This window comes from Ictidomys tridecemlineatus, chromosome 2, assembly GCF_052094955.1.
Source record: "Ictidomys tridecemlineatus isolate mIctTri1 chromosome 2, mIctTri1.hap1, whole genome shotgun sequence".
NCBI lineage: Eukaryota > Metazoa > Chordata > Mammalia > Rodentia > Sciuridae > Ictidomys > Ictidomys tridecemlineatus.
In genome coordinates, this window is record NC_135478.1 from 187,577,732 (window position 1) to 187,602,831 (window position 25,100).

General features: G+C 33.8%; 1 protein-coding gene across 1 annotated transcript; it reads right to left on the minus strand.

Annotated features, from left to right (window-relative positions):
- Window positions 1–15,775: 15,775 nt before the first annotated feature.
- Window positions 15,776–23,490, minus strand: Lsm8 (LSM8 homolog, U6 small nuclear RNA associated). Its single transcript, XM_005332270.5, has 4 exons — window positions 23,318–23,490; window positions 22,199–22,239; window positions 19,679–19,806; window positions 15,776–17,858 (listed from the first exon to the last, which is right to left on the minus strand). Exons 1-4 carry the CDS (start codon window positions 23,346–23,348, stop codon window positions 17,768–17,770), a joined length of 291 nt encoding a protein of 96 aa, XP_005332327.1. The 5' UTR covers window positions 23,349–23,490; the 3' UTR covers window positions 15,776–17,767.
- Window positions 23,491–25,100: the final 1,610 nt, after the last annotated feature.

Below are 25,100 nucleotides of genomic sequence, written 5' to 3' on the forward strand. Positions count from 1 at the left end.
ATACAACAACACAATTTGGCCAATATCTTTCTCCAGTATGTCCCGTTTCCCTTTCCTTTCCTTCCTCCTTTGGTTGCTTTCCTCTACTCTACTGATCTCCCTTCATTTTACTTGAGATCTCTCCCCATCTTTTTTTGCCTTTTCCTTTCTAGCTTCCATATAAGATAAAACACATAAGCTTGATCTTCTGAGTTTGCTTATTTCACTTAACATATTGCACTAAAATTCCATCCATTTTCTTGCAAATGGCATAATTTTATTTTGCCTTATGACTGAATAAAACTGCACGGTGTATATACATTACATTTTCTTTATCCATTCATCCATTGATGGACACCTAGACTGGTTCCATAGTTTGGCTATTGTGAATTTTGCAGCTATAAATATGTATATACATGTATCATATGGATAACTTTAATTCTTTAGGATAAATCCAAGAAGTGGAATAGCTGGGTGGCTCGTTCTATTCCTAGACTTTTGAGGAATCTCCACGCTGATTTCCATAATAATCGTACTAATTTACAATCATATCAAAAAGTGTTAAAATTGTTCTTTTTCTCCACATCCTTTCTAGTGCTTATTATTGTCAAATAATTATTATTGTTTTCTCCTTAGTATTAACAATAGAATGGATTAATATTTGTACCAGGTTCTTGTCCTTACATGAAACACAAGACATAGAAACCAATCATGTCAGAAGTCAAGAATGAAGGTTCATCTCAACACTGACTCTGCATGAATGTATGAGTGGCTTTTGTAATTATTTATGTGGAATGAATTCTCCTTTTGAGGGTTATTCTGAGAAATAGCCTCATTTCAGAATAACATTTTTTACATTTTTTATTTCAACTATTAACTTCAGATTATATTCAATACCTTATTCCTGAGTCACCTTGTTTAATAGCCCTCTCAGGCTACTCTTGAAATGAAAAATTTTCTCCTGATAATGCAGGAGGAATGAAGAATGCGGAACGACTTGAACCAGATAAATTTTGCATTACATACTTAACTTCATGAAGAAGTATATTTTAAAATATTCACCATGCTCACCGGCTTCTTATTACTGAAACCATTATGTTGCATGTAAATTCACCAAAGAGAAACATAAATAATCCATATAACATAGCTTGTATTTTCTTTTTAAGAAAACACATAAAAGCTAACAAAAAAACATTTAGAAAACAATGTAACCAAGAGATTTCTAAATTTGCATCTTCAGATATCCTAAAGTGCTGTTTCTTAGTTTGAAAACCCTACATTTCATATGGATTCATGGAATCCCTAAAGTTTTTTAAAAACATTTTTAAAACATGTACTAGAATTAGAACATTTATGTGAACTCCATTTGCTAACATGGGAAGTGCTTGCCTTTGATGTTTTCAACTTAATTTAGTTACACTGATGATCTCATGCTGACCAGATGCTTTGCTTAGTAGACTGGGGAGGAGGACATGGGAGCGTATGGTATCTGTAATTACAAAATGTGGAGAAAGTAGCATTCCCTATGACTGTTTATGTTATGCAGTCTTAAAATACTGATGAAGTTAATAGATATAAAATGACAAAAGGGACCTTTAATGATGAAAGGGCCTTTAAATTTTCATTTCTACACTTTTTTTGGACTTAGCCAATTTTCTATTGTTATAACAAAATACACAAGGCTGGATAATATGTTAAAAAAGAGGAGTTTATTTAGCCCAAAATTTTTGAGGCTGAACATCCAAGATCTGATAATTTATCTGTTTTCTTCTGGTGAGGGCATCATGATGGATGGCATCACAATGGCAGTAGTGCATGCATAACAACACATGGTGAGATGTGTTGGAAGACAGACAAATTCAGAAGCCATATGCATTATTTTTTATAGCAACCCACTCTTGTGGGAACCAACTGAGGTTCTATGAAAACTACATTAATTCTTTCCAAAGGTACACCCCCATGACCTAGTTATCTTGCAGTAGGTCCCATCTTTTAAAGGTTCCATTGCCTTTGCTTTCAACATTGCCACACTTGTACCAAACTTACAGCAGACGAACATTCAGGGGACATAATCAAGCCATATCCAAACCATACCAGCCTTCTTTCATGCATCTTAAAATTTAAGTCTGACAATTTGGTTGATATGTATGTCGATGTTCCTCAATCTCAAAGCCAGTTTACCTTTTATATTTTCTGTAAAGTCTTTATTTGTCCAGGCAAATGTGTTCAAATATGATTTGGTATATATCGATACTTGTACATATCCATCTATCCCACTAAGAATTATACATATGAACATATGGGAATTGCACACCCACATATCTATTTCTAAACGGTACACCATTCTCAGGCATGCACCTGCCATGTTTTCCCCCTAGTCATCATGTTTGAGGACTGACAATGACCTTAGTCCCAGGAAGAAATGTGAACAATGTCAGCCACAGTTCAGCACTTCCCATGGGGGGTCTCCTCTGTGGTAAAGACCTAGTAGCAAAATGGTGGAGAAATTTTTGGTCAAATAAAAATTTCAAACAACCCAATGTCCTTTGGAATTCTACTGAAAATATAAATCATCTTGATTCCCTGCACCGAGACCCTCTGCTCTGGGGAAATCACTTGTCACCAGGATTTCTTTTTCCTTTCAGAGAAGTGATTCCTGATCTGGGTGGCTGTCCCCCAGATTCTCCTCTAGCCCCAGAAATTTAGAGGTATTTGGCAGTTTTCCCATTTCTGACTCCGTTTCATAGACTTTGAACTGAAGTCACCTCAAAACCTTAGAGCACAATCTGAAAAAGGAAGGAATTAGAAATTAAGATTTGGAACACTAGAGGATGCACTTTTTACCTAAGTAGGGCCAAAGAAAAGATGATGGCTTTTCCCTTTGGAATAATTCTTTCCCTTTTGAGAAAAAATTAGGAATCATTGAAGGAATATTTGTTGTGGACTTTTATGTAATTTTTCACCTTACTTAGTATTTTTTTTGCATTCATATCATGCAAAAACTGCTTTCTCACCACATTTCATTCTCAGAGCAGGTCTGGTAGTTAGAGAAGCAGATATTTGCCTTTCTGTTTGTGAGCAGGGAAACCCAGCATCCTATGTCTAGTTATGTGGATCCCAGTGCTTCAGCACACTACAAGCTAAGTTGTTTGATTAGGGGTTACACCAGTTGAAGTATAGAGTAAAATCAATGAAAAGAAGTACCATTATCAGTTTCCTATAGTTAAAGATCTGACTAAGAAGAGGATTTTTATGAGCTTAGATTTTTCCCTAAAATATTTCCATATAAGAATATTTCACTCTTTAAAGCTGAATAATAATATTTCATTGAATACACACACATGCGCACACATACACACACACACACACACACACACACACCACATTCTTTATCTGTTCATCTACTGAAGGTCACCTAAGTTGGTTCCATAATTTAGCTATTGTGAATTGAGCTGCTATAAACATTGACATGGCTGTATTACTGTAGTATGCTTATTTTAAGTTCTTTTGGTATAAATCAAGGAGTGGGATAAGTGGGTCATATGGTGGTTCCATTTCAAGTTTTCTGAGGAATCTCCATAGTGCTTTCCGTTACTCAGCTTTCAAGAAGAATGAAATTAAGGCATTTGCCAGTAAATGGATGGAGTTGGAGAAGATCATGCTGAGTGAAATAAACCAATCCCCCAAAACCAAAGGCTAAATGTTTTTTCTAATATGTGGATGCTCATTCACAATGCAGGCTCATGGGGCACTAGAGAAGAAAAGAGTTAACTTAGATATGACAGAGGGAAGTGAAGGACAGGTATGGAAGAGGATGTGGCTATAGAAAGGGTAGTAGAATGAAACAGACATTATTATTTTACGTATAAATGAGACTGCATGGCCAATGTGATTCTACAACATGTACACTCAGAAAAATAAGAAATTATATTCCATCTATGTATGATATATAAAAGTGCATAAATGCATTCTATTGTCATGTATAACTAATTAAAACAAATTAATTTTTTAAAGAATATTTCACTCATCACTGGAATGTCTAATGAAGCTCAGGGTGATCAGAACATAGATGGGTCCAGAGGTCCTGGAAAATAAGAAAAACTGCAATCAAGATTTGAATGCCTGGCAGGGCAAAAGTTTTGAGACTTAAATGGAACATTTGTAGCAGAGGAAAAACAAAACATGTAACTTTTATTTAGGACTAGCAGAAGAAAATGGAAATTAATTGAACATAGAACCTTGGGCAATCTGAACCTTGAAATCATCAGTGGCTATTGATAGAGTATCCTCTGACATGTAATCGTGCCAACATGGGGTGAAATTCAATATTCAATAGACTTTTTGTTTAATATTCAATTAGGATGTATGTGCAATTGACAATCTAGAAATCCGTTTTCTGGCTTAATGATAAAAATTGTATGTTTTTCCTGCTTCTAAAACTATGTAAGTCTCCACAGTGTTCTGTTTGTTCTTCAGGAGAACCTGTTGGTATTAGTCATAGTGTAGCATTTAGTAGTTCCTCTCATCCATTAGCAGAGAATGACAACATGTTTCAAAGAACAAATAGAATAATAGTAGCTGCAGACAGATCTTTTTCTGATTGTACTATTGTATATGTAGGTCGTCTTAAAAAATTAAGTCTTCTCATGTAACTCTAGACTGGGGGTAGCTGTAGTTTATCAAGATCACTAACCTGTATCAGAAACCAGGATTCATATCTATCTTTCCACTAGGGCAAGTCATTTAGATTTTGTAATTTTCAGTTTCCTTAGCTTACCTCTAACATTCCTCAAATCTAAAAGCTATTATGATTATGTTAATGTTTTACATTCATCAAACACACTTGGCAGTTACTTTCCTTTATTTGTTATTATCAAAGTGATAGAACTTCTGTCAGTCAGACAGCTTTACATGGTATTTTTTTATGATTGTAGAGCTTTTATTATCTCATTCTGCTTGGTTCAAAATCTGGGAGGATATTTTGAAAAGTATAAGTAAAAAATGTACATTTTTCCTCTTGCTTTAGGCTCCATATGGCTTGGCCTAGCAAAGAGCCATGTATCTGGAACAGGGATTAAGGGAAAAGACTTATTCTGCGTGGTTATAGAAGGCAGAACAGGGATTAACATTTGGAATACATGGAGAAGTAGTGTAAGCTTAATATAAAATGTATTTTTATTTATGAATATTTCTAGCAATAGAAGTATTAAAAGTAAGAAGTAATGTTATACATTGGTGTTCTCTCTAGCATTAGAGAACAGCCCAAATTAGGCTTAATGACTAACAACCAGAGATTTATAAGGAATCCTATTTCGCTGTAGGAGTTGGATTTGATTGCTTCTGATATGCTTGCTTTTATATTAACACTACCACAGTCATCCTTGTTGATCTCACATCTCCATTCTTCCACTGTTTCTACTAACATCCCATTTTTACAAGAGTGACGAAGTATCACCATGAAAAGAAAAATAAAATCTGTCACTTCCTCAGCCTTTCTCACAGTTAAGCATGGCCACATGATGGAGTTCTGGCAAATGCCGTTCAACATGTGTTATTGCCAGGACAGTCTGCTGGCTATAGTTATAATAGCATTTGCTTCACCTCTCTCTCTCTCTCTCTCTCTCTCAGTCTGCTGGCTATAGTTATAACAGCATTTGCTTCACCTCTTTCTCTCTCTCTCTCTCTCTCTCTCTCTCTCTCTCTCTCTCTCTCTCTCTCTCTGTCTCTCCCTCTTCCTTTTTTCTTTTCTTTCTTTCTTTGTTTTTTGAAACAGTCTTACTATGTTATCCAGATTATCTTGAACTCCTATTTCAAGAGATTCTCCCAACTAATGGAGAATACAGGCCTATAGGCCCATAGGCACCACACCTGGCCTACATTCTTTTTAATTAGAAAGAAAATATAAGGCATAAGGTACCACAGAAAAATTATTAGGATAAAAAAATGGCAAAGTAGAAAATAAGGGCCTGGGTACTTGAATAATAATCTTCAAGCAGCTGCACCAGGCTTGATTTGTCTTCCCCAGGATGCTTTGTTCTTCTAAGATGAATGAACTACCAAGTACAGTTCTAACTAATACACTTATTAATTATACTCATAACTTCCTCTTATATAATACTTTATGGCTTCTAAATATGTTGTGGTTTAAACATGATGTTTCTCCCAAAAGTTCATATGTGAGACAAGTATGTTCAGAGAAGATTAGATTATGCACATTTAAACTAACAGTGGATTAATACACTGATATGAATTAACTGGGTGGTAACTGTGGAAAGGTAGAGTGTAGCTAGAGAGTGAGGTTACTGGGGACTTGCTTTCGGTGTTTGTTTTGTCCTTGGTGAGTAGAGTTTGATCTGCTTCCTGGGTGGTATGTTCTGAGCTTGTTCCTTCCACTATGCCCTTCTGCCATGATGTTCTGTCTCACTTTGGGTCCAGAGCTATGGAGTCAGCTGGCCATGGACTGAACCTCTGAAATTGTGGAACAAAATAAATTATTCCTCTTCTACATTTTTCTTCTTGGTCTTTTGCTCACAACAACAACAACAAAATAAATTGTACTAAAACAACATACATTTGGCTTCTTTCCTTTTTTTAATTAATTTTTTATCTGTTTAAATTAGTTATATATGACAGTAGAATGCACTTATATACTTTGATATATCATACATAATGGGATATAATTTCTCATTTTTCTGAGTATACACATTGTAGAATAACATTGGTCATTACAGACAAAGTAATAATGTCTGTTTCATTCTATTATCTTTCTTATTCCCACATCCCCTGCCTTCCCCTCCTTTCACTTCCCTCTACCTAATCTAAGGAAATGCTATTCTTTTTTTTTTTGCCTTTATACATGTACTTCGTTTTTGCCTTACAATTCTTAATACACATATATACCACAATTTTTGTAACCCTGTTTATATATAAAGTATGTTGACACACAATTCAAGTCTTCATACATGTACTTTGTACAATGATATCCATCACATTCCACCATCCTTGCTACTCCCCTGCCCTCTTCCTTTCCCTCCCACCCCTCTTCCCTATCTAGAATTCATCTATTCCTCCCATGCTCTCCCTCCCTACCTCACTATGAGTCAACCTCCTTATATCAGAGAAAACATTCTGCATTTGTTTTTTGGGGATTGGCTGACATCACTTAGCATTATCTTCTCCATCGACATTTGGCTTCTTTCTGTGTGTTGTCTCATTTAATCTTACAACAACCCAGGGAGAAATCTGAGCATTTGTGTAACTTCCGAAAAGAAAGAAACCTCTTTGCCTTTACCTCATTAGGATATTGATGAAAACATAATAGACCTAATTATAGGCTTGAATTTTTGATTTTATAATGCAAAGTGTTGACCTGGCCCTTAGAAGAATCACATTCCTCTGAAATTAACTCTCAGGAGGAGTACAAGATTCTACCACAAGGTACATGGTTGTGCTCCCTCTTGCTCTATCTTCATAGTCCAGCTTCCCAGATTTGAATCTACTTATTTAACCTACTCATTAAAAGTCACTATGTTTCAGTTAATTGTGAAACCTACTCTAAATAAATGTCAGATCTCTTCATAGGGACTGTGAGACAAGCAAAGGAACTGCCAACAAGTGTGTTTCAATACAGCTGCAGAATCCCTAATGCACTGATGAGGCAGTCAGGATTTTTAAGCTATCCTGAATTACTGTTTCCCTCATGTTTTCAGTCTGGTCTTGTTATTACAGGTCCATATGCAGGATATTACATGTGATCACTTAAAGTGATTAGGATCCAGAAAGCTTGATTTATGCCATATGGATTCACAAGGCATTCATTTATAAAATTTGTGTTAGAAAATAATTGTGAACTAAGGCCAAATCCTTAATTAAATGTAGGAAAATTCAATACATAAAATAAACATTTGAAGGTCGCCTGATGGAAATAGAAACATACAAAAGATGCCTTTAAAATGAAAACACTTGTTATTATTAATTATATACATGAGATGCTCAATAATTAATTTTTTATGTTTCATGAGTAGAATTTTAAGAACAGTTTGATTCTATAGCTCTAGGGCAAAAATTAACTTGCATTTTTATTTCTAAAATAAAAAGGTGTAAGTATTGAAAATTATGAAGTTTTAAAAGTTTAACTATCATATAAGCACATTCCTAAATTAATGAATGGATTTCATTGAGTTTTGTATAAAATATATATTAATATTTAGTTTAAAATAAATCTATTATTGAGACTCTTGGTTGCATATTAAAAGAATATATCACAAAGTATATTATGCAAAGGCAACTTTTTGTTCCATATAACTGAAAGTCTCAGAAGTCAGATCATGGATGGATTCAGTAGCTCTTATGATATTACCAAGCCCAGATATCTCTTCTTTGTCCAGCTTTCATTAGTTGGCATTACTCAGATAACTCCCTCTACATGTTACTTGGCAGCTTCAGGCTTGCACATGCCTAGTTAGATTCTCTCCTCTTCTGGAATATAAAGGAAATTCAGCTAGGTGATTTTTACCTTTATTTCAGCTCAAAATTCAATGATGTATAAGTAACTCACAATAACTATTGAGTATATAAAATATCTCCTGATTTAAATAGTGATTGTTCAAAATTGAGTATATATATATATATATATATATATATATATATATATATATATATATATATTAAAAGTTCATTAAAGGCTTATTTCTGTGGTTATTTTAAACTTACCTTTTTCATTTTAGTAACTCGTCTCTTTCAGTGATATAAGTAAATACACTATCTAGCCCAAGTGTCACAAATTCCAAGTCAATTGATACCAAATTATTGAGATTTTAATGTAACTTAGATACTAATACTAGTACACATGTGAAAAATGCAGAGTGTTAAAAGAAGACTTTACTTATCAATTACCAGAAAAATTCCAGGCTTGAAAATTTCCTTCTTATTAGAAAATGGGACAGGAGAAAAATGCACGTTAGCAATTGTAGAACTCAATTTCTTCCATTAAAATGTTGGTTTTTGGGAAAAGATTCTGTTACAGAAGAAAAAAGGTGTAAAATTCAAGCACTTGAGGAATAAATGACTGGAAAAGAACATTAAATTTGACTTGTAAGCAATGAAAAAATCTAATATAATATAATGAATAAATATAATACAATGTGGCAGTTTATCTTTGTTATATAAAAACTCATTCATGATTTGAAAATTAAATTATCCCGAGATTGTTAGTCATGATCTCTTAAATAGTGTAAAAATAAATGAAAATATTAACATCATTTCAACTTGACAGGACCAGTACTTTATAATTTGGGTAAAGTTACAACTTCATGGTAATAATACTCAAGACCCTAAACATGTCATATGACTATTTCTGGAAAGCTAAAAATTAAAGCTTTCTCAAAGATGCTATTTGGGCTGAGGAGCCAGTTAGAGCTTCAGCAAATTCTGCCTCTAGAGTTCCATAGCAGCCACTTAGAATTCAGTTCATGGTTCCTGATTCTATTATTACATCCAATAGCTGTACAAAGTGAATATAATGTGCTCCTAGACATTTAATCCCCCATAGCAATTGCACTTCTTTTTTTTTACACTGATTCAACATGATTTTTAGATTATTTATTTTGGCAGTAAGAAAGACATGTAGCTTGAAAGGCATTAAGATGCATAGACTCACTTAAAGCTATTGATATTGATTCAATTTTCATTACTTATCTGTTGGCAGTTAGGGAAGGCATTTCCAGATCATTGCTTTGGGTATGACAGGTCTTTAGTTCTCTAATCTGTAATTTGGATGCTGCTGTCAGTCTGAAATATTTTGTCTTTCACCATTTGCCCTAAACTATAAGCATATGTGCCTATACTGATAATAATATATTCATTATCACTGTTAAAATTGCTATATGAACCTGCTCACCAATCACTGCAGCCTTTGGTAGATCTTAAAGCCCTAGATATCTCCCTAAGTTCTCAGATCTTAGCACAGTGTTGGCATTTGGTGCTTCTCATTACTGAACAAATTATTGCAGGCTAATACTGGTTTTCCTTCTTTTGCAATCTTAGAAGAGAGAATCACCATTCCAAAATATTATAATTTTCTTTTTTAAGCTTATATGCATATTTTTGAAACCCTATATTTCCAGCCTGTGTCACATCTGAAAATCTGACATAAAATCTGTCAAATGGCCAGGTAATTCTGCCGTAGTCTCCTCACTTAAAATCATTTTTCATTCAGGCTAATAGTTCTGTTCAATGCCACTGAATCCATGTTCCTTTAACACAACTTGCATTTTTAATCTCCCTACTTTGCTACTCTGTGAATGAAGCATAAACTTTGTCCTAATATTTAAGGTAATCTTTTCCCTTGTTTCAAAAATTTCAGTGAAAAATTTAGTGAGATGGGGGTCTTCAAAACCATCTAGAAGTTAAAGATTCACCAGAATTCACAGGGCTCAGAAATGCTGCCGTACTCATGATTACCATGTATTGAAGCAAAAGGGTACAGATGAAAATCAGCAAAGGGAAAAGGTACACAGGATGAAATCAAGGAGAAACCAAGCACAAGCACCAGTTGTGGTCTTTAGTGGGGCTTCAGACAGCAACTAATTCTCCTAGTAACAGTATTTGACAACACATGCAAAGTATTGCTTCCCTAGAGGTGCTCACTTGAGCCTTCCTGTTCTCCTGGGTTTTTATCTGGTTGAGTAACATGCCTGTGCAGCTCCCACAGGACTTCTGAATCTCTAGTCTCCCAGAAACTAAAATGATACCACATGGCCAGGGCTTAGGCATACAAAAGCACTTTTATCAGACTGGACATTCCAATTGCTCAGTCTGCCTCTAAGGAGCTAGTCAAGGACAAGTCTTTTTGGGACCATACAGGATCTGAGCCTTTACTGTACAGGTAGGTCAGTTTCCTTTTTATTACTCAGCCACATCTTGCTCATTGCTGCCTTTATGTTCAACAATTTGAAAAGTTTTCCTAACCCTCTATGAAAATCCTTACTATCCTTAAGGGCCCAGCACAAGCCCATTCTTTTTCATGAAGACGCCTTCATGCCCTTCCACATCTCCACACATAGAAGCACTTGCATCCCTGCCATGCATTGGACACTTTTATATATTATCTTCAAATCCTACTTTACTGAGTATGTCATCTCTCTGATACAGCTGTCATGTAGTAAATACAAAGGAAATGAAGTATTACTGGTGAATTGCTTCTGTTATTCTTTAATTTAGAATTTCATTGGCACTAAATTATCCTCCAATTTTCCTAGGATATTGTGTTTTAATGTACAAAATGAAACACGGAAGTTTTTTTTCCAAACTTCTAACATATTATCATTTCCCATTTATCTTTTCTCAATTAAGAAATCTAATATTTTCATTGTTCTAACTAACCACTTTGACTCTAGGTGTTTTTCTCTGTACTTTTTTCCCCTTTTTTAAATATAATGATCAATGTGTCACATGACCTTTGGACAAGGGAAAGAGACTTTCATTTCCAATAAATTTCTACTTATTCAGAATTTTCCTAGGGTTCCCCCTCCTCCATCAAAGAACTTGACCAGGAAATGCTTTTAATTAATTTTGAGTACTTTTCCTAGGTCACAATAAATAATGTGGAGTCCATTGTTCAACATTAGGATAAATGTTGGCTGTTTTAATTTTGACAAATTACTGTAAAATGAATAATTTTAAAATTTTTAACTCTAATTGTAACCTCTATCAGGTCATTTACTTTAAAGTGTTTTATAAGCCCCAAGGCAGCATTCTCTGGCAATTTGTATCATTTCAGGAGTTTTCCTCTTTGTAGAGAGCAATATATTATAATCTATAATATCTTGATCTGAGAAAAATTAAGTAAAATATATTTATCTTGTGCATATTTCCAGATAAACACATTATCTCCTTTCCTGTTCCCCACTCCAACACACACACACACACACACACACACACACACACACACACACACACACATTAATACATGAGAATATTATCTCCTCAAAGATGTCTCATTCCTTTGCACCGCATTCCTGATTATTTTTTTTCAATATATTTCAAATGTAATAAAAACTTTATAATTTTTGATTATATAGTATTTGTAACACCAGTATATGTGGGGGAAAAACAATAAAAATAATTATAATATAATGAAGCAGAGCATTACCCTAAGAATAGGGAAGAAGTCCCATCATGCAGTTAAAAGAACAATGGAGTATACCTAATGGAATGAGATTTCAATGGCATTGTAAGAATATTTGATCTGTGTTACTAGCAAGTAATACTCTATAAAATACAAGAATTTTTAAAATGTACAAAAAAAGAAGGGATGGAATATACAAAAAAAAAAAAAAACTACAAAAGCCAGGTGCAGTGGCACATGCCTGTAATCCCAGTAGCTCCAGAGGATAAGGCAGAAAACCAGCTTCAGCCATTTAGGGAAGTCCTAAGCAATTTAGCAAGACCTGTCTCAAAATGAAAAATAAAAAGAGCTGGGGACTGGCTCAGTAGTTAAGCACCACTGGGTTCAATCTCCTGTACCAAAAAATAAGCAAGCAAACAAAAAAACCTACAAAAATATTTAACACCAACATTGGGTTTTTAAAGTTCTTAAGGCTAAAACCTCTCTTCCTATTTAAACTTTGTCTTGAAGAACAGTTCTCAACTCCTCCATCCCCTAAGTGATGCCAAAAGGCAGCAGATGGTATCCTGTTAACTAATTGTAGAAAACTCAGTTGAAATTCTATTTTACTTTTATCCTTAGAGTTATGCAATTTACACAGACCTAGCAATCTTAAATAAAAATTAAAAAATGATGATATGAATTGAAATGATTGATAAAAATTATACCCACTTAAAGAAAGACCACTTGTAGTTGCTTTATGGTTCAGGTGTCAGATAAAGCTTCACAAAGACAATATTTTTTTTTATTTTGTTCCCTAGTACATAGACAATGTCAAGCACAATACCCGGCATATATTAATGACTTGACAAATGTCCCTCACAAAAATTCCAAAAATCTATTTTTGAAGTTAAACACATGATCACTGGGAGGCAGTATCAATTCACAAAGACCGTCCAAGCTTTGTAATTACTAAGTTCTTACTATACAGAATAAGGAAAATCACATCAAAGCATGTGATTAGGGCTGGGATATAGCTCAGAGGTACAGCATTTGCCTAGTATATCAATGCCCTGAGGTCCAATTCAATCCCCAGGATTGCAAACCAAAAAAAAAAAAAAAAAAAAAAAAAAAAAGCATCTGACCAAATTTTGTACAAATAATAATCCCTATAAACAAGATGGTATTTAAAAACTAGATATTTTGCAATTAAATGCATTTGTTGCTGCTTGAATGAGAGCACTATGCTGTTTAATGGCTCAGTATCAAGCCAGATAGATGGCTTTGACATGTTTTTTCAGTTACATGTAAACTGAAAGCAATTTAACCAATTTGCTCATGACTTAAAAACAGACTAATAGCCCAAATTAAAAAAAAACATTAAAATGATTAGAAATAAATCTATGAAATAAGGTAGTGAGTATAGAAGTTCAGAATGAATAGATTCTTTTCTGTAGTAAAAATTTCAGAATGTTCAAATTCCTGGTCAAAGATATGCCTGCTCTAGGAGCACATTTAATTCTCTAGCATATTTGTTAAAATAGTGTTAAGTTTTCATTTAATTTTTTTTTTAGTTGTAGATGGACCTTTTCTTAAAAAGTTGTTTCTTTTTTTTTCAAAGAGAGTGAGAGAGAGAGAGAGAGAGAGAGAATTTTTTAATATTTTTTAGTTTTTGGTGGACACAACATCTTTGTATGTGGTGCTGAGGATCGAACCCGGGCCGCACGCATGCCAATCGAGCGCCTACCGCTTGAGCCACATCCCCAGCCCCGTTGTTTCTTTATGTGGTTATTTTTTTACGTGGTTCAAACCCAGTACCTCACACATGCTAAGCAAGTGCTCTACCACTGAGCCACAACCCTGGCCCAAAATAGTGTTAAACTTATACATACTTTTCACATAACCAAAGTTCTTCATGATTTATATACTCAAGTTTCTTGTAGAGGATATGGTTACCAGTGAGACAGACTGAAAAATGAAAGTGATAAACCCACATTTGAAACCTATCCACATTGACTTTCGAATACTATGAATAAAAGCTGTTGACTGTTATGTTCTAGAAATCAAACAAAGTGTTTTAAATGAAGTCCAGAAAGATAGGTGTGATTCTGTCTTAAGGATTCTATGGAGTAGCATACACAAATGCTGGCTAGGTCTTTTAATAACTCTACTATGCTTTCTTTTGCTATTAGCAACTATTCCCTTTTGTCCTAGTACAGATCTATTGAACCACAATCAGAAAATAGGGCCCAAGAATAAAGCATTTCAGTGAAAATGGCCCACAGGACAGCTCTGGGAATTGTCTTAGACCTAAGTAGATCTCTATGGGACTTCTGATGCCCCACCATGAGATGATACTTTCTGTATTAAGCACAAAAAACAGGTTGAATTAAGATTCCCATTACTCACTAGTGCTACCTTTTGTAAGGCATTTAACTCTGCTAAGCTTCAATTACCCAACGTGTAGAATGATCACTATTGTAAGCACTTAGCATCATGCTTGACACATGATATGCATTGAATGGGAGACAAAAAAAAGTTATCTACTAATTTTGAAGGTGAAGACCAAGAACAGACTATATTACTAGTTAAGAGTTGCTATATAACTCTGACTACCACACAAAGCAGGTTCACGTCTTTATGAAGAGTGTTTATTACTTCATATTCACATGGTAAATATTCCATTACTCATCTAAGACAAATGATAAGTTATCTTATGTTTGCTTTAAATACCACCTAAAAGTTGTTTTTCAGTCTTACTTTCATCTCATATTATTAGCTTAAAACTTCAGAATGGTTTTTATAAATGTTAAGTAGGACATTTCAGTAAAGCAGATACTAATAAAAATTTAGTATCTCTAGTTCTGGAATCAAGATTTGTAATATTTAAGCCAAAATTGTCAGTATAAAGCCATTTAAGTTATCAAAGTGCTCCAACCTAAAAGCAAAGTTATTATTATTTATTTTGCAATGCTGGGGATTAAATCCAGGGCCTCATACATGGAAGGCAAGCACTCTACCTGCAGGCTGGGAATCCAGTCCAAGCAATGTTAAACTATTATTTTAATTTTTCCTTTTCAGGAAAAAAGAAAAAAGTTGTTTAATTGCCCCTTTCAAATAACTTTAAAGAAAATATCTTGCCAAGAAATACTTGTAATTTCTTCTTAAGTTGGTTTTAGATTGTGCCTTGTGCCTGTGTCAAGTCACAGAGGGTAATTACAGGTTAAACTTGAGTCACAATAAGAAACTAATAGCAGAATTTAAGTTTCATTAAATATAAAAAAACATGATATTGCATATAAATCACATTACCACATATGGTTGTTGTTCCAATTTTCATGCAAAAAGAAATCCAAGAGGATATATCACATTAGAAACACATCAACAGGAGGGTGATGACTATGGTTTGTGTTTATGTATTTACATGTTATTCGTGTTGCTACAAGTATTTTGGGAGATCTGACTCTGGATTTCATTTGTACTAACAGAATGAATTTTTTTTCTTACAAAATGAATGTTCTGTAGTTTTAATTATTGGAATTAGTTCCACTGAAACAGAATATCTATTTCATAGTCCCTAACTAAACTTATTTGCTTTGCCCACTTTGCATCACTTTCATTTTATTACTAAATAGATTATAAAATCTATGTGAGATTATCATTGTGTGACAAAATACCCAAGAAAAATGCTTATAAAAGGTAAAAAGATTTATTTTGGGTCATGGTTTGAGAGAATTCAGCCCAGGTTCAGCTGGATGCGTTGTTTCTGGAACTATGGTAAGACAAAGCAAGGCAGGGAGCAGGTGGTAGAGCAGACTTGATAACCTCACAGCAGCTGGGAAATAGCGTGCAAGTGGACAAGGATAAAATTCTTGAGAATTCCCCCAGTGACTTTCCTCCTCTGAAGCTCCACTACCTCTCAATAATGCCATCATATTATGAATCCATCAATGCATTCATGCACTGATGAGGTTTGAACCCTCATGATCCAGTCACTTTCCCAAACCTAAGAACACTGTTGCATGGAAACCAGGACCAAGTCTTCAATTCAGGAACTTTGGGAGACATATCAGATCCAAAGTTTAACAACTTTATACCACTACAAAGGCCAAATATTTAGGAATAGCCAATACTAGTTAATCTCTTATCTTCCCAGATGTCTTACCCTCCTGAACATCAACTAAGTTATTCTAGGGTGATGGTGATTGCTGACCAAAAAGAAAAAACCATCCCAACTTTTTTTCTTATAAGGTTTGTTCCTGTATATCTCAAACTATCATGTCTTAAGTTTTAAGTATTTTAAAAAATGACTGAAACTCACCTCTAAATTCTTTGAACGGATTCATTCCAAAAGCCCTTTACAGAATTTATACAAATTGGCCACTATTTCTTCTTACTCTTCTTGTAGTTTAAGCCAAACTGTGGCCTTCAAGCAATATCCAGCCTGGTGCCTGTTTTTGTACAGGAAGTTTTATTGGAACACAGCCAGGACTACTCATTATCTATGGCTGCTTTTGTGTTACAATAGCACAGATAAGTAACTGTGACAGAGACCAAATGGCCTTCAAAGTCTAAAATATTTACTATATAGATTTTTACAGAAAATGTTTGCCAACCCCTATTTTAAGCACTTCCACATTGGGGAGAAAAAACAAACTAAAAATGTAAATTTATAATTCCCATCACAAAGAAACACTTTGGTCTACACATGAATTAATAAGAATTTTTGTTGGCTAGCCTGGATTATCTAAACACTACTTACATTGTTTCTTCATATTCTTCAAAAAACAAGTTTATTTGAGATCAGGTTTAGAGAAGTAGGAAAGTTGTTGGCAATAGCAAGCATTGCTCCAAATTAGACTAAAGGTTTACATACCCACATTTAACAGTAAAATTTTCAATATTAGAAATCTTAAAATTCTTAAAAATTAAAAGCTACAATGAAATTTATATTTTCAAATAAAACAGTTTATAAAATTCATTATTAATATATTCATATTACTTTCAGATCTAATGCATTGGGTGGGCCATCAAAGGATTTTACCAACAATCTTTTTAATCAGTCCTATCTTTCCTGGTCATCTTTAATATTCAGTTCTAATTTTTGGCCCAATTTATTAAAATTTTATTAGTACTTTTTCTTTGCTAGATTAAAGACATTTTAACCACATCTCTGAGCGCTAGGGAGCAACTTTTTAAAGTACTGGTAAACCACCACTAGTTCAGTGGGATAAATGCCAATGGCTTGAATACCTGTAGAAGACAAGATATACTGTCTAGTGACTTTCTTAAAAAAAAAAAAAAAAAAAAAATTATGAAAAAAAACACATATAGCTTGCACTACTGAGGTTATTTGTGTGCACAATTTATATAATGCAACATTTCTCTTTTCAATTAGTTTTTCATAAATATTAAAATATCAGAGTACTGATTTTTTTCTACGTTTTCAGAATCAATAGATTTCCACATCATTTAAGAGAAAAATAAAACCAAGCCACCACACTTATAATTTAGGCAAAATATTTTTTCAATAAAAATGTAGAAATATTTTAATTTACATATTACACTGAATCAATATGAAGTCAAAATTCACAATTACATGTTTCTAAAAATTCCAAATATCTTCCTCAGAATAACTGGTTTCTGTACAAGATTTAGATGTCCAATATACGTAGTTTTTCCTCAGTGTGCTACAGAATTTAGAGGTTCTGCTCGTATGTTCCCCAAGTCAAGCGCAGAATCTGTCTCTTCATCAATTTCTCCAATGACAGCACTATAATTATTTATGGAGGGGAAAAAAAAAATCAGAGTTGAAATAAACACATTTCTTAAATATATTCATGTGTATTTCTGAAATTTATTAATCAAATCAAAGCACTTGGCATCATTCTTCCAACACATATAAAACTGAACTACTTAAGATAGAAAGTAAACAATATTTTCATGAGTTAGTGAACTGCACATTTAAGTGTCAAAATGAAGGTAATATTATTACAGGAAGCAATATTAAAAGAATACTGATAAATGTTAAAAAATCAGCTGTTTGGAGAAAAAGTGAGAGGCTGATTTATAGCATTTACCAATATTCTTCATGCAAATACTCCCACCATGGCCAATTTCAAGCTACTACAGACATCAATCAATTAGTTTGCAAAATTCTTGAAAATATAACAATCTGTTTTATGAATCAGACCAAACTGGCTCTAGCCCACCAATAGGTCTAGGCCAAAGATTTAAATTTTTTTATTACAGTAAGAGAAACTTTATTCAGAACAATTATTACACATACCCCAAAATAAACAATCATTGTTGTTGTAGTAAGGGGATCTGGGTCCAATCTGGTTTGCTTCTCTTTCTTTACAACTTATTTGTAATTTCACCTAAAAGTCATCTCTATACAGAATATTTTATAAATCCCCAATTTGTTTAAAGATCAAGTTACCTATCTAAAGGTGATATTAAGATTTAAAAAAATAAAGTATTCCTTCATCTTCTATATTTTACATATCCCCCAAATAACCTAAAATTGCATACTGCCTTCCAATCATACTTTGATGTATAAAGAAGTGAAAAATTACCTTATGATGACTTTCTTAAAAATCAGGGCAAAAAACAGTTTTCATGATTGATGTTTGAATGACTCTTCAATGAATTTTCCAAAAATATTAAAAAACTTGCTAGAAAATTTTATTTAACATTTTTTCTAGCCTCTATAACTGTATTAATACTAGCCACATGTGACTATTAAAAATGACAATTTAATAATATTTAAAATTTAATTCTTCAGTTAGGTCAGCGCTTTTCAAATGTTTAAGAGCCCCATATAGCTAATAGCTAACATTTCAGAAAACACCAATATGCAAATTTCCAATCATCTGAAAAAAATCATTCTGGTCAGCACTGTTCTACATAGTTCTGGATTTTCCTTAAACTGCTACTTCTAAAATAATCTTAATCTGGATTATCAATGTGTCCCAAGTTAACTGAGACCACATAAACATGGGATGTCGTCAGTGTGTCAATTATACTTTAAAAATTAATGAACTATAAATAAGCATGAATTATTTAAAATTGTTCAAAAAGGAGATTTCAAAGACATTTTTAAACCCTAGGAGTGTATTTATGTTGTTCTAAAATTCAGAGTATTTGGAAGAATGCTTTAGAAAGCTTCTACTGAAGTATTTGGTATAAGGAAGCACCCTTTCTCGACCCTATTCAGGTCATTTAACTATTAGAAATTTGGACAAATCTAAGTAGGTCAAGGTTTAATTTGTAAAAATATCATTTAGGTTAGCTCCTGAAAAAAATCAACATAAAATGCATAAATTTTTGCCTTATTTTAAACAAATATAAGAAAAGCCACATTTATAAAATGATGCAACATTTTATGATCTACGTATGAATGATACGGTATGATATTTGGGGAAAAATCTCTATTCCATAAAGCAAGGAAGCATACCTATATTATAATTCTAACCTAACTTGAAAGGATATATTTTACAAAGGGGTAGGGATGCAGCCAAGTGGTATAGAGCTTGTCTAGCAATCATTACTACTGCCAAAAGAAAAAAAAGGAAAACATATTTTACTTACACATTGTCACCTCTTACAATGTATAGTCCTAGTACTACTTGCTCTACTCCCTGTGAAGAGCTAAATACTCGTTCATGGCTTTCATCCAAAATCAAATTAATGGTTTGGTCAAAACCTTTCAGTGTTCCCTAAAAAGAAAACATACAAGAGAAATATTCCAGTTTACTGAATGTGCAAATTCAACCTTAAAACTACTGTAGTTATCTGTAAGTTGCCTATCTTAAATATAAGTTCATTATTTTCTTTGTAACCAACAGTATTCCAGGGCACAGAACTCACCTTTATGATAAGGAAAAAAAGGTTCACCACATATTTGACTAGTGTGCAGAGTTGAGAGTTACAAAAGATAGTATTACCAGAGTACTTCCTAATAAGTAACATAAAGATCACATAATCCAATAGTTAATATTCTAAAAACGAAATTAAAACAAGGGAGATTTAAGAAAAGATCACGTATAAATAAGAGGTATAAACATGCATATCAACTATAGCAAATTAACAGTATCATTACAAGCTACACACTAGTGTAAGGTACTGTACTACATATGCTGCACACATTATCTCAACTAATTTCTACCCTTTGAGGTAAAACCATAATTATGCCCATTTCAAAAAAGAAAAACTGAGGCCCACAGAAGAATCTTTCAAGGTCTCCTGGAGAGTAAGTAGCAGACCCAGGTACAAAACCATAAAAGGCTAGCTCCAGAGTCATACCACTGAAACACTACTTATTATTATAAATAAATGAATATAATCTATCATTTTTCTAAGACTGAAATTTATCCCATAAATACATACAAACTTCAAATGGTAGTTACAATACTTTATGAGTTCTTTCTAGCTGCCAGTATTCTGTGTGTCTCACATGTATTATTTAATTCTCTCAATAATACAATAAAGTAGATACAAATATAATTCTGATAATTAAACCAGAACTTGAAAGAAATAATCAGGAAAAAATTTATGGTTTTAAATAAGGAAGACATGGTCCTAGCCAAACACAGTGACTCAGATGCTATTCAAGTTTCTGAAGAATCATCAACTTATGTTGATTTTGAATGGTTAACCTCTCAAGATCACTGTTAAATGTATCATGATTTGAAAATCAAAATACATAAAATCAGAAGGTAGTAAGGAAAAACTCAGAATCTAGAATTTGTAAGAGAAACAAAATTTGGAGTAATTGCTATACTAGTTAGCAAATGGTTGTTGCTATAACACCTATACATAACTTCCCAGCTTTATTTTACACAGAAATACTGTATCAAGTAACTATATGTCAAAGAAATACAGAACTATTTAAGTTTAGGATTAAAAATTCTCTTTTTATATAGCTTTCCTTATTCTATAAAATTAACTTTTCAATTTACTATCTACACTGCTAACAAGAATAAAAAATTTAAATGAGGTTTTCTCAAAATAAAAAAAATTATTTGCAAGTATCCATTCATAGCAATAGGCTTCTTAAAGCCTATCAATAGTGGCACATCATTAGGTGATTTCATTATTAGGTAAAAATCATTAAGACTGTCCTTATACAAAGACAGTTACATCACTATTGACATTAAAATATTTCAACTGTCCATATTTGGCAAAATAGAATGTGAGGTACCTAAAAAATTCATGGCTGCTTCCTTAATTAAAGAGAAAGAAAGGCAATTAACCTAGGTTTTGGAAACAAGCCCAACTTAAATCCTCATTTGGTTCTGTCACTTATAATGCTGTTTCTCTAGGCTATAAGGACTCACTCTCTGAGCTTGGCTCCTAACTTAGAATACAGGGATAATTCTTCATAAGGTGGTAGTGCAGACTATATAATAACAAAATGCCTGGCACATGCTATGCATTTAATAGTCCAGCATTTTGACTAACAGCAGTCACTAAGGATCTACTGAGAATTATAAGGATTATAAAGAAAGAAATAAAAGACTGTAGAATGAGTAAACAAGGAATTATAGTCATGCACTGCATAACAATATTTCAGTTCAGAATGGGCTAAAAATAACTACAATGGGACCATAAGATTATATCACCTAGTGATGTCATAGCTGTCTTTGTGTAAGCACTCTTATGATGTACAATGAAATCACCTAATGGATCCACATTATTAAGGAATATATATGTATGACTCTACATGCATATACTATCTAAATCATAAGTTTCCAAGAACGATCCACAAAATTCAAAAAAAAAAATATATATATATATAATGATTGCCTGTGAATACTAGAGCACTGAATGGGGAAGGAAATAAAAAATGGAAGAGGAAAATAAATAAATATAAGATACAGATCTGCAGATTAGAAGTCCTCTAAGGGCACAACCTATTATTCTATTTACTAGATGCCCTGTGCTATACACTGAATGTTTATTTGTAAAGAAAATATGGATCAGCAGCAAAGAGATAAAGAGCTGAATCAAAATTAAATTGCAACACAAGTACACTATGGTGCTTAAGCACCAGAGATCAGGTTTCCAATATGACCACAAAAAGCAGAGAATGAAATGTCAAGCACTTACCACAATCATTCTCCCATCAGAAGTAATAACAGCAACAGTTCCTGATAACTGAATCAAGGAAAACATTTCTTACAGAATGAAAACTTAGATTAGGTACAGGAATCATTTGAATTACTAGAAAAAAAGATGAAGAATCTAAAGCCACCTATTTAACACATTCACTATGTTCAATAAGTTCTTCCCTTGATAATTAATCAGAAAGCTCCTCTTCACCTTCCCTCAAAAGAGAAAGAAAACAAAACACCTTTTTATATGATCAGCATATACTGTTGCAGGTGGAATTAAATTTGGCATTTTTTTTTTTAACTAGAAATGTTGACAATCAATGATTCTGAGAAATATATTTCCCCCTTAGGACTACTAATTCATTTTCAAAATGTTGTATGGTTTCAGATACATTAAGACACTTGTCTTCTAGGATTTGACTTGTGGAATTCAAAAGAAAAGAAGCTGTAATTAACTTCACAGGATATTAACCATACATCCATCAATAAAAACTTTCAGTATTTAACATGTCCCCAATTTGTACATGAGCACTTGTTATGTTTTTGTCCTAGAATTTAAAACAGTAACATTTGCAAGACTACTTAAAAAAAAAGAAAAAACTTCACAAGTTTTTTTTTTAAAGTTATTTGTCTTTTTTTTTTAAGTTATTTAACCTTTTAGAATAGCAAGCATGTTTTTATTCTACCAATAAGTTGAGACTTCAAGTAGAATGGAGCAGAAATTCAATTTGTGGGACAACTTTGCTGTCTTCAAACAAAGAGCAAAGCCTGTGAATAAAAAAAATACGTAGACTTACAAAACGTTACAAACATCACTAGGACAACTGTTCATCTTATTTCCAAACTTGAACATAAAAGAGTAAGAATGAATCATTATGGGGATTTTATATACACAAAAATTCTGAATGATTACACTAAAATTAAAAATGCCTAGGGTCCAAAGGCTCGGCTGGCCAAGCCCCCAACCAGGGATTGGCGGGTCGGAATACTCAGCCCCTAACCCTCACCCAGACCGCGGATCCCTACCCCCTGCCTCCCTCGCAAGGGTCCCGCTCCAATCCCCACGGGAACGCCGCCGTGGCCCCGGAGGTTACTGCAGCGGGCTAGAGGATACGGTTGATGTAGTTCTCCAAGGCAGACGTCATGCTACTAGGCCCAGTGGTTCCAGGCAATGATGCGGCGCAGGCGACAAACAGAGCTAAAAGGGCCCGCCAGAACCAAGCCGCGGCTCGCGCCCACCGGCGGCAACAAATATCGCGAGACTTGCCTCACAACAGCAGCCGCCGCGTCGGAAATTGAAAGGAACCGGCCACCAAACAGGAAGCAAATCAGTGATGAGCTAGTGCGCATGCGCAGTGTGTTTCCGCTACTTTTCCGGGCCGTGATCCGGAAGCCGAAAAGCACGAAAGCCACCGACAAACGAAAGAAAGGAAGAGCCTTCTTGAAAATGGGGTAGGAGGGAGTTGGTGGAAAAAGGCTGGTAGAAGCTACCGGCGGAAAAAAATGGAAAGAAAAGGCAGGCAGGAAGAAACGGAATGAGGTGTTTTCGTTACGAATGAAGAGAGGTGTTGAGTTCTTATATAAAATATACGTGCAGGGAAGTGGAATCCCTGTTTTTTTCCACCACGGGTCGAATATTAAACAGAAAAAAAGAAGTTAAATGGCCTAGGACATCTTGTGCATGTTTAATTAAATGATGTACATCTCTGGAAAACCCAGCAATGAAAAGCATGTGTATTCTATGTTCGACTCTAAAAGTACTCCAAAATGGAGGCATTGTTAACTTCTTTAAGAAACTAAATCCAAATAAGGTGTGTAAGATGACCATGTTTCTACCACACCATGAGGGCTACCTTTTTTTCAGGATGAAATTTTTAAAAATAAAATAAAAGGCTACTGCACTTCCGTGAAAGGATTGATTCAGCAAATGTGTAATAGGTAAGCACCAGACAGGGTTCTAGTCCTTGCTCTGCTGTTTGTCGTTTTTGTATGAGGCATTTCACCTCTTAAGGACCTCAGTTTCCTGAGATCCTTCCACAGCTATCATTTGAGATTTCTACATGAGACCAGAAAACGTCACAGTTCCTCACCTTTTTTTTTTTTTTTTTAACTGTGGTTTTCTAACTTCAAAGGGCTTAAAGTTTAGGAACGCTGGCAGAAAAGATTTCCCTTTTTCACAAAATATCTTTATGATTTTCGTGGGTTTTTTTCCCCCCTTAACTGAAGAATTGTGGCTTTGAAAATATCTTGCAGTGGTGGTAGTTTTCCTCTGAAAATTGAGGCTTCTCTCTTCATTAGAGCTTACCCACAAAATATTATAACCCCAATAGTTAACATTTTACAGGCTTTTGAAGCTTTATATAATCAGGAATTAAATGATGAGTGTCCCATGTTTTGTAGGGGACAGATAAAATTTCATACATGAGATTTGCAAAGGTTGTGCATTGAATTAAAAGAAAACTGAACTACCAATTAATGATAGAATTTTTTGAAATAACCGATATGTCCAGGTAGATTTTCATCTCTTAGAATATGCTTATGTTTGGAAAACTTTATTAAATAGTAACTTAAGAAGTAATTTCATCGTAAATACATTATAAGCCCATGAACCTTATGTAGTTTCCATAATATTAATATGCCAAATAAGTAGCAGATTTGCGGAGTTTATAGAGCATGCACAAAATCTCTTTGGTTTAAAATTTATTTTACATATGTCTTAAAACCTATTTTCTGTGGTCTCTAAGGATCACAAATGTGTAGTGTGTGCATATGGATAAAGAAAAGTCCATTTATTAAGAAAAAAATTACATATTGTTGCAAACATTACATTTGTGATTTAATTTAATTAGTCTTGTAACCCTGGGAGTAGGTAAGAGACTTTAACATCTTATAAAGGA

Bases quoted from the DNA above. Each gene is read 5' to 3' on its own strand.
- Lsm8 (XM_005332270.5), bottom strand. From the start codon at position 23,348: ATGACGTCTGCCTTGGAGAACTACATCAACC. The intron at 22,240-23,317 runs GTATCCTCTAGC...TTCAGTTATCAG, and splicing joins CTTGGAGAACTACATCAACC to GAACTGTTGCTGTTATTACT. The intron at 17,859-19,678 runs GTAAGTAAAATA...AAATAATTATAG, and splicing joins ATTGTAAGAGGTGACAATGT to TGCTGTCATTGGAGAAATTG.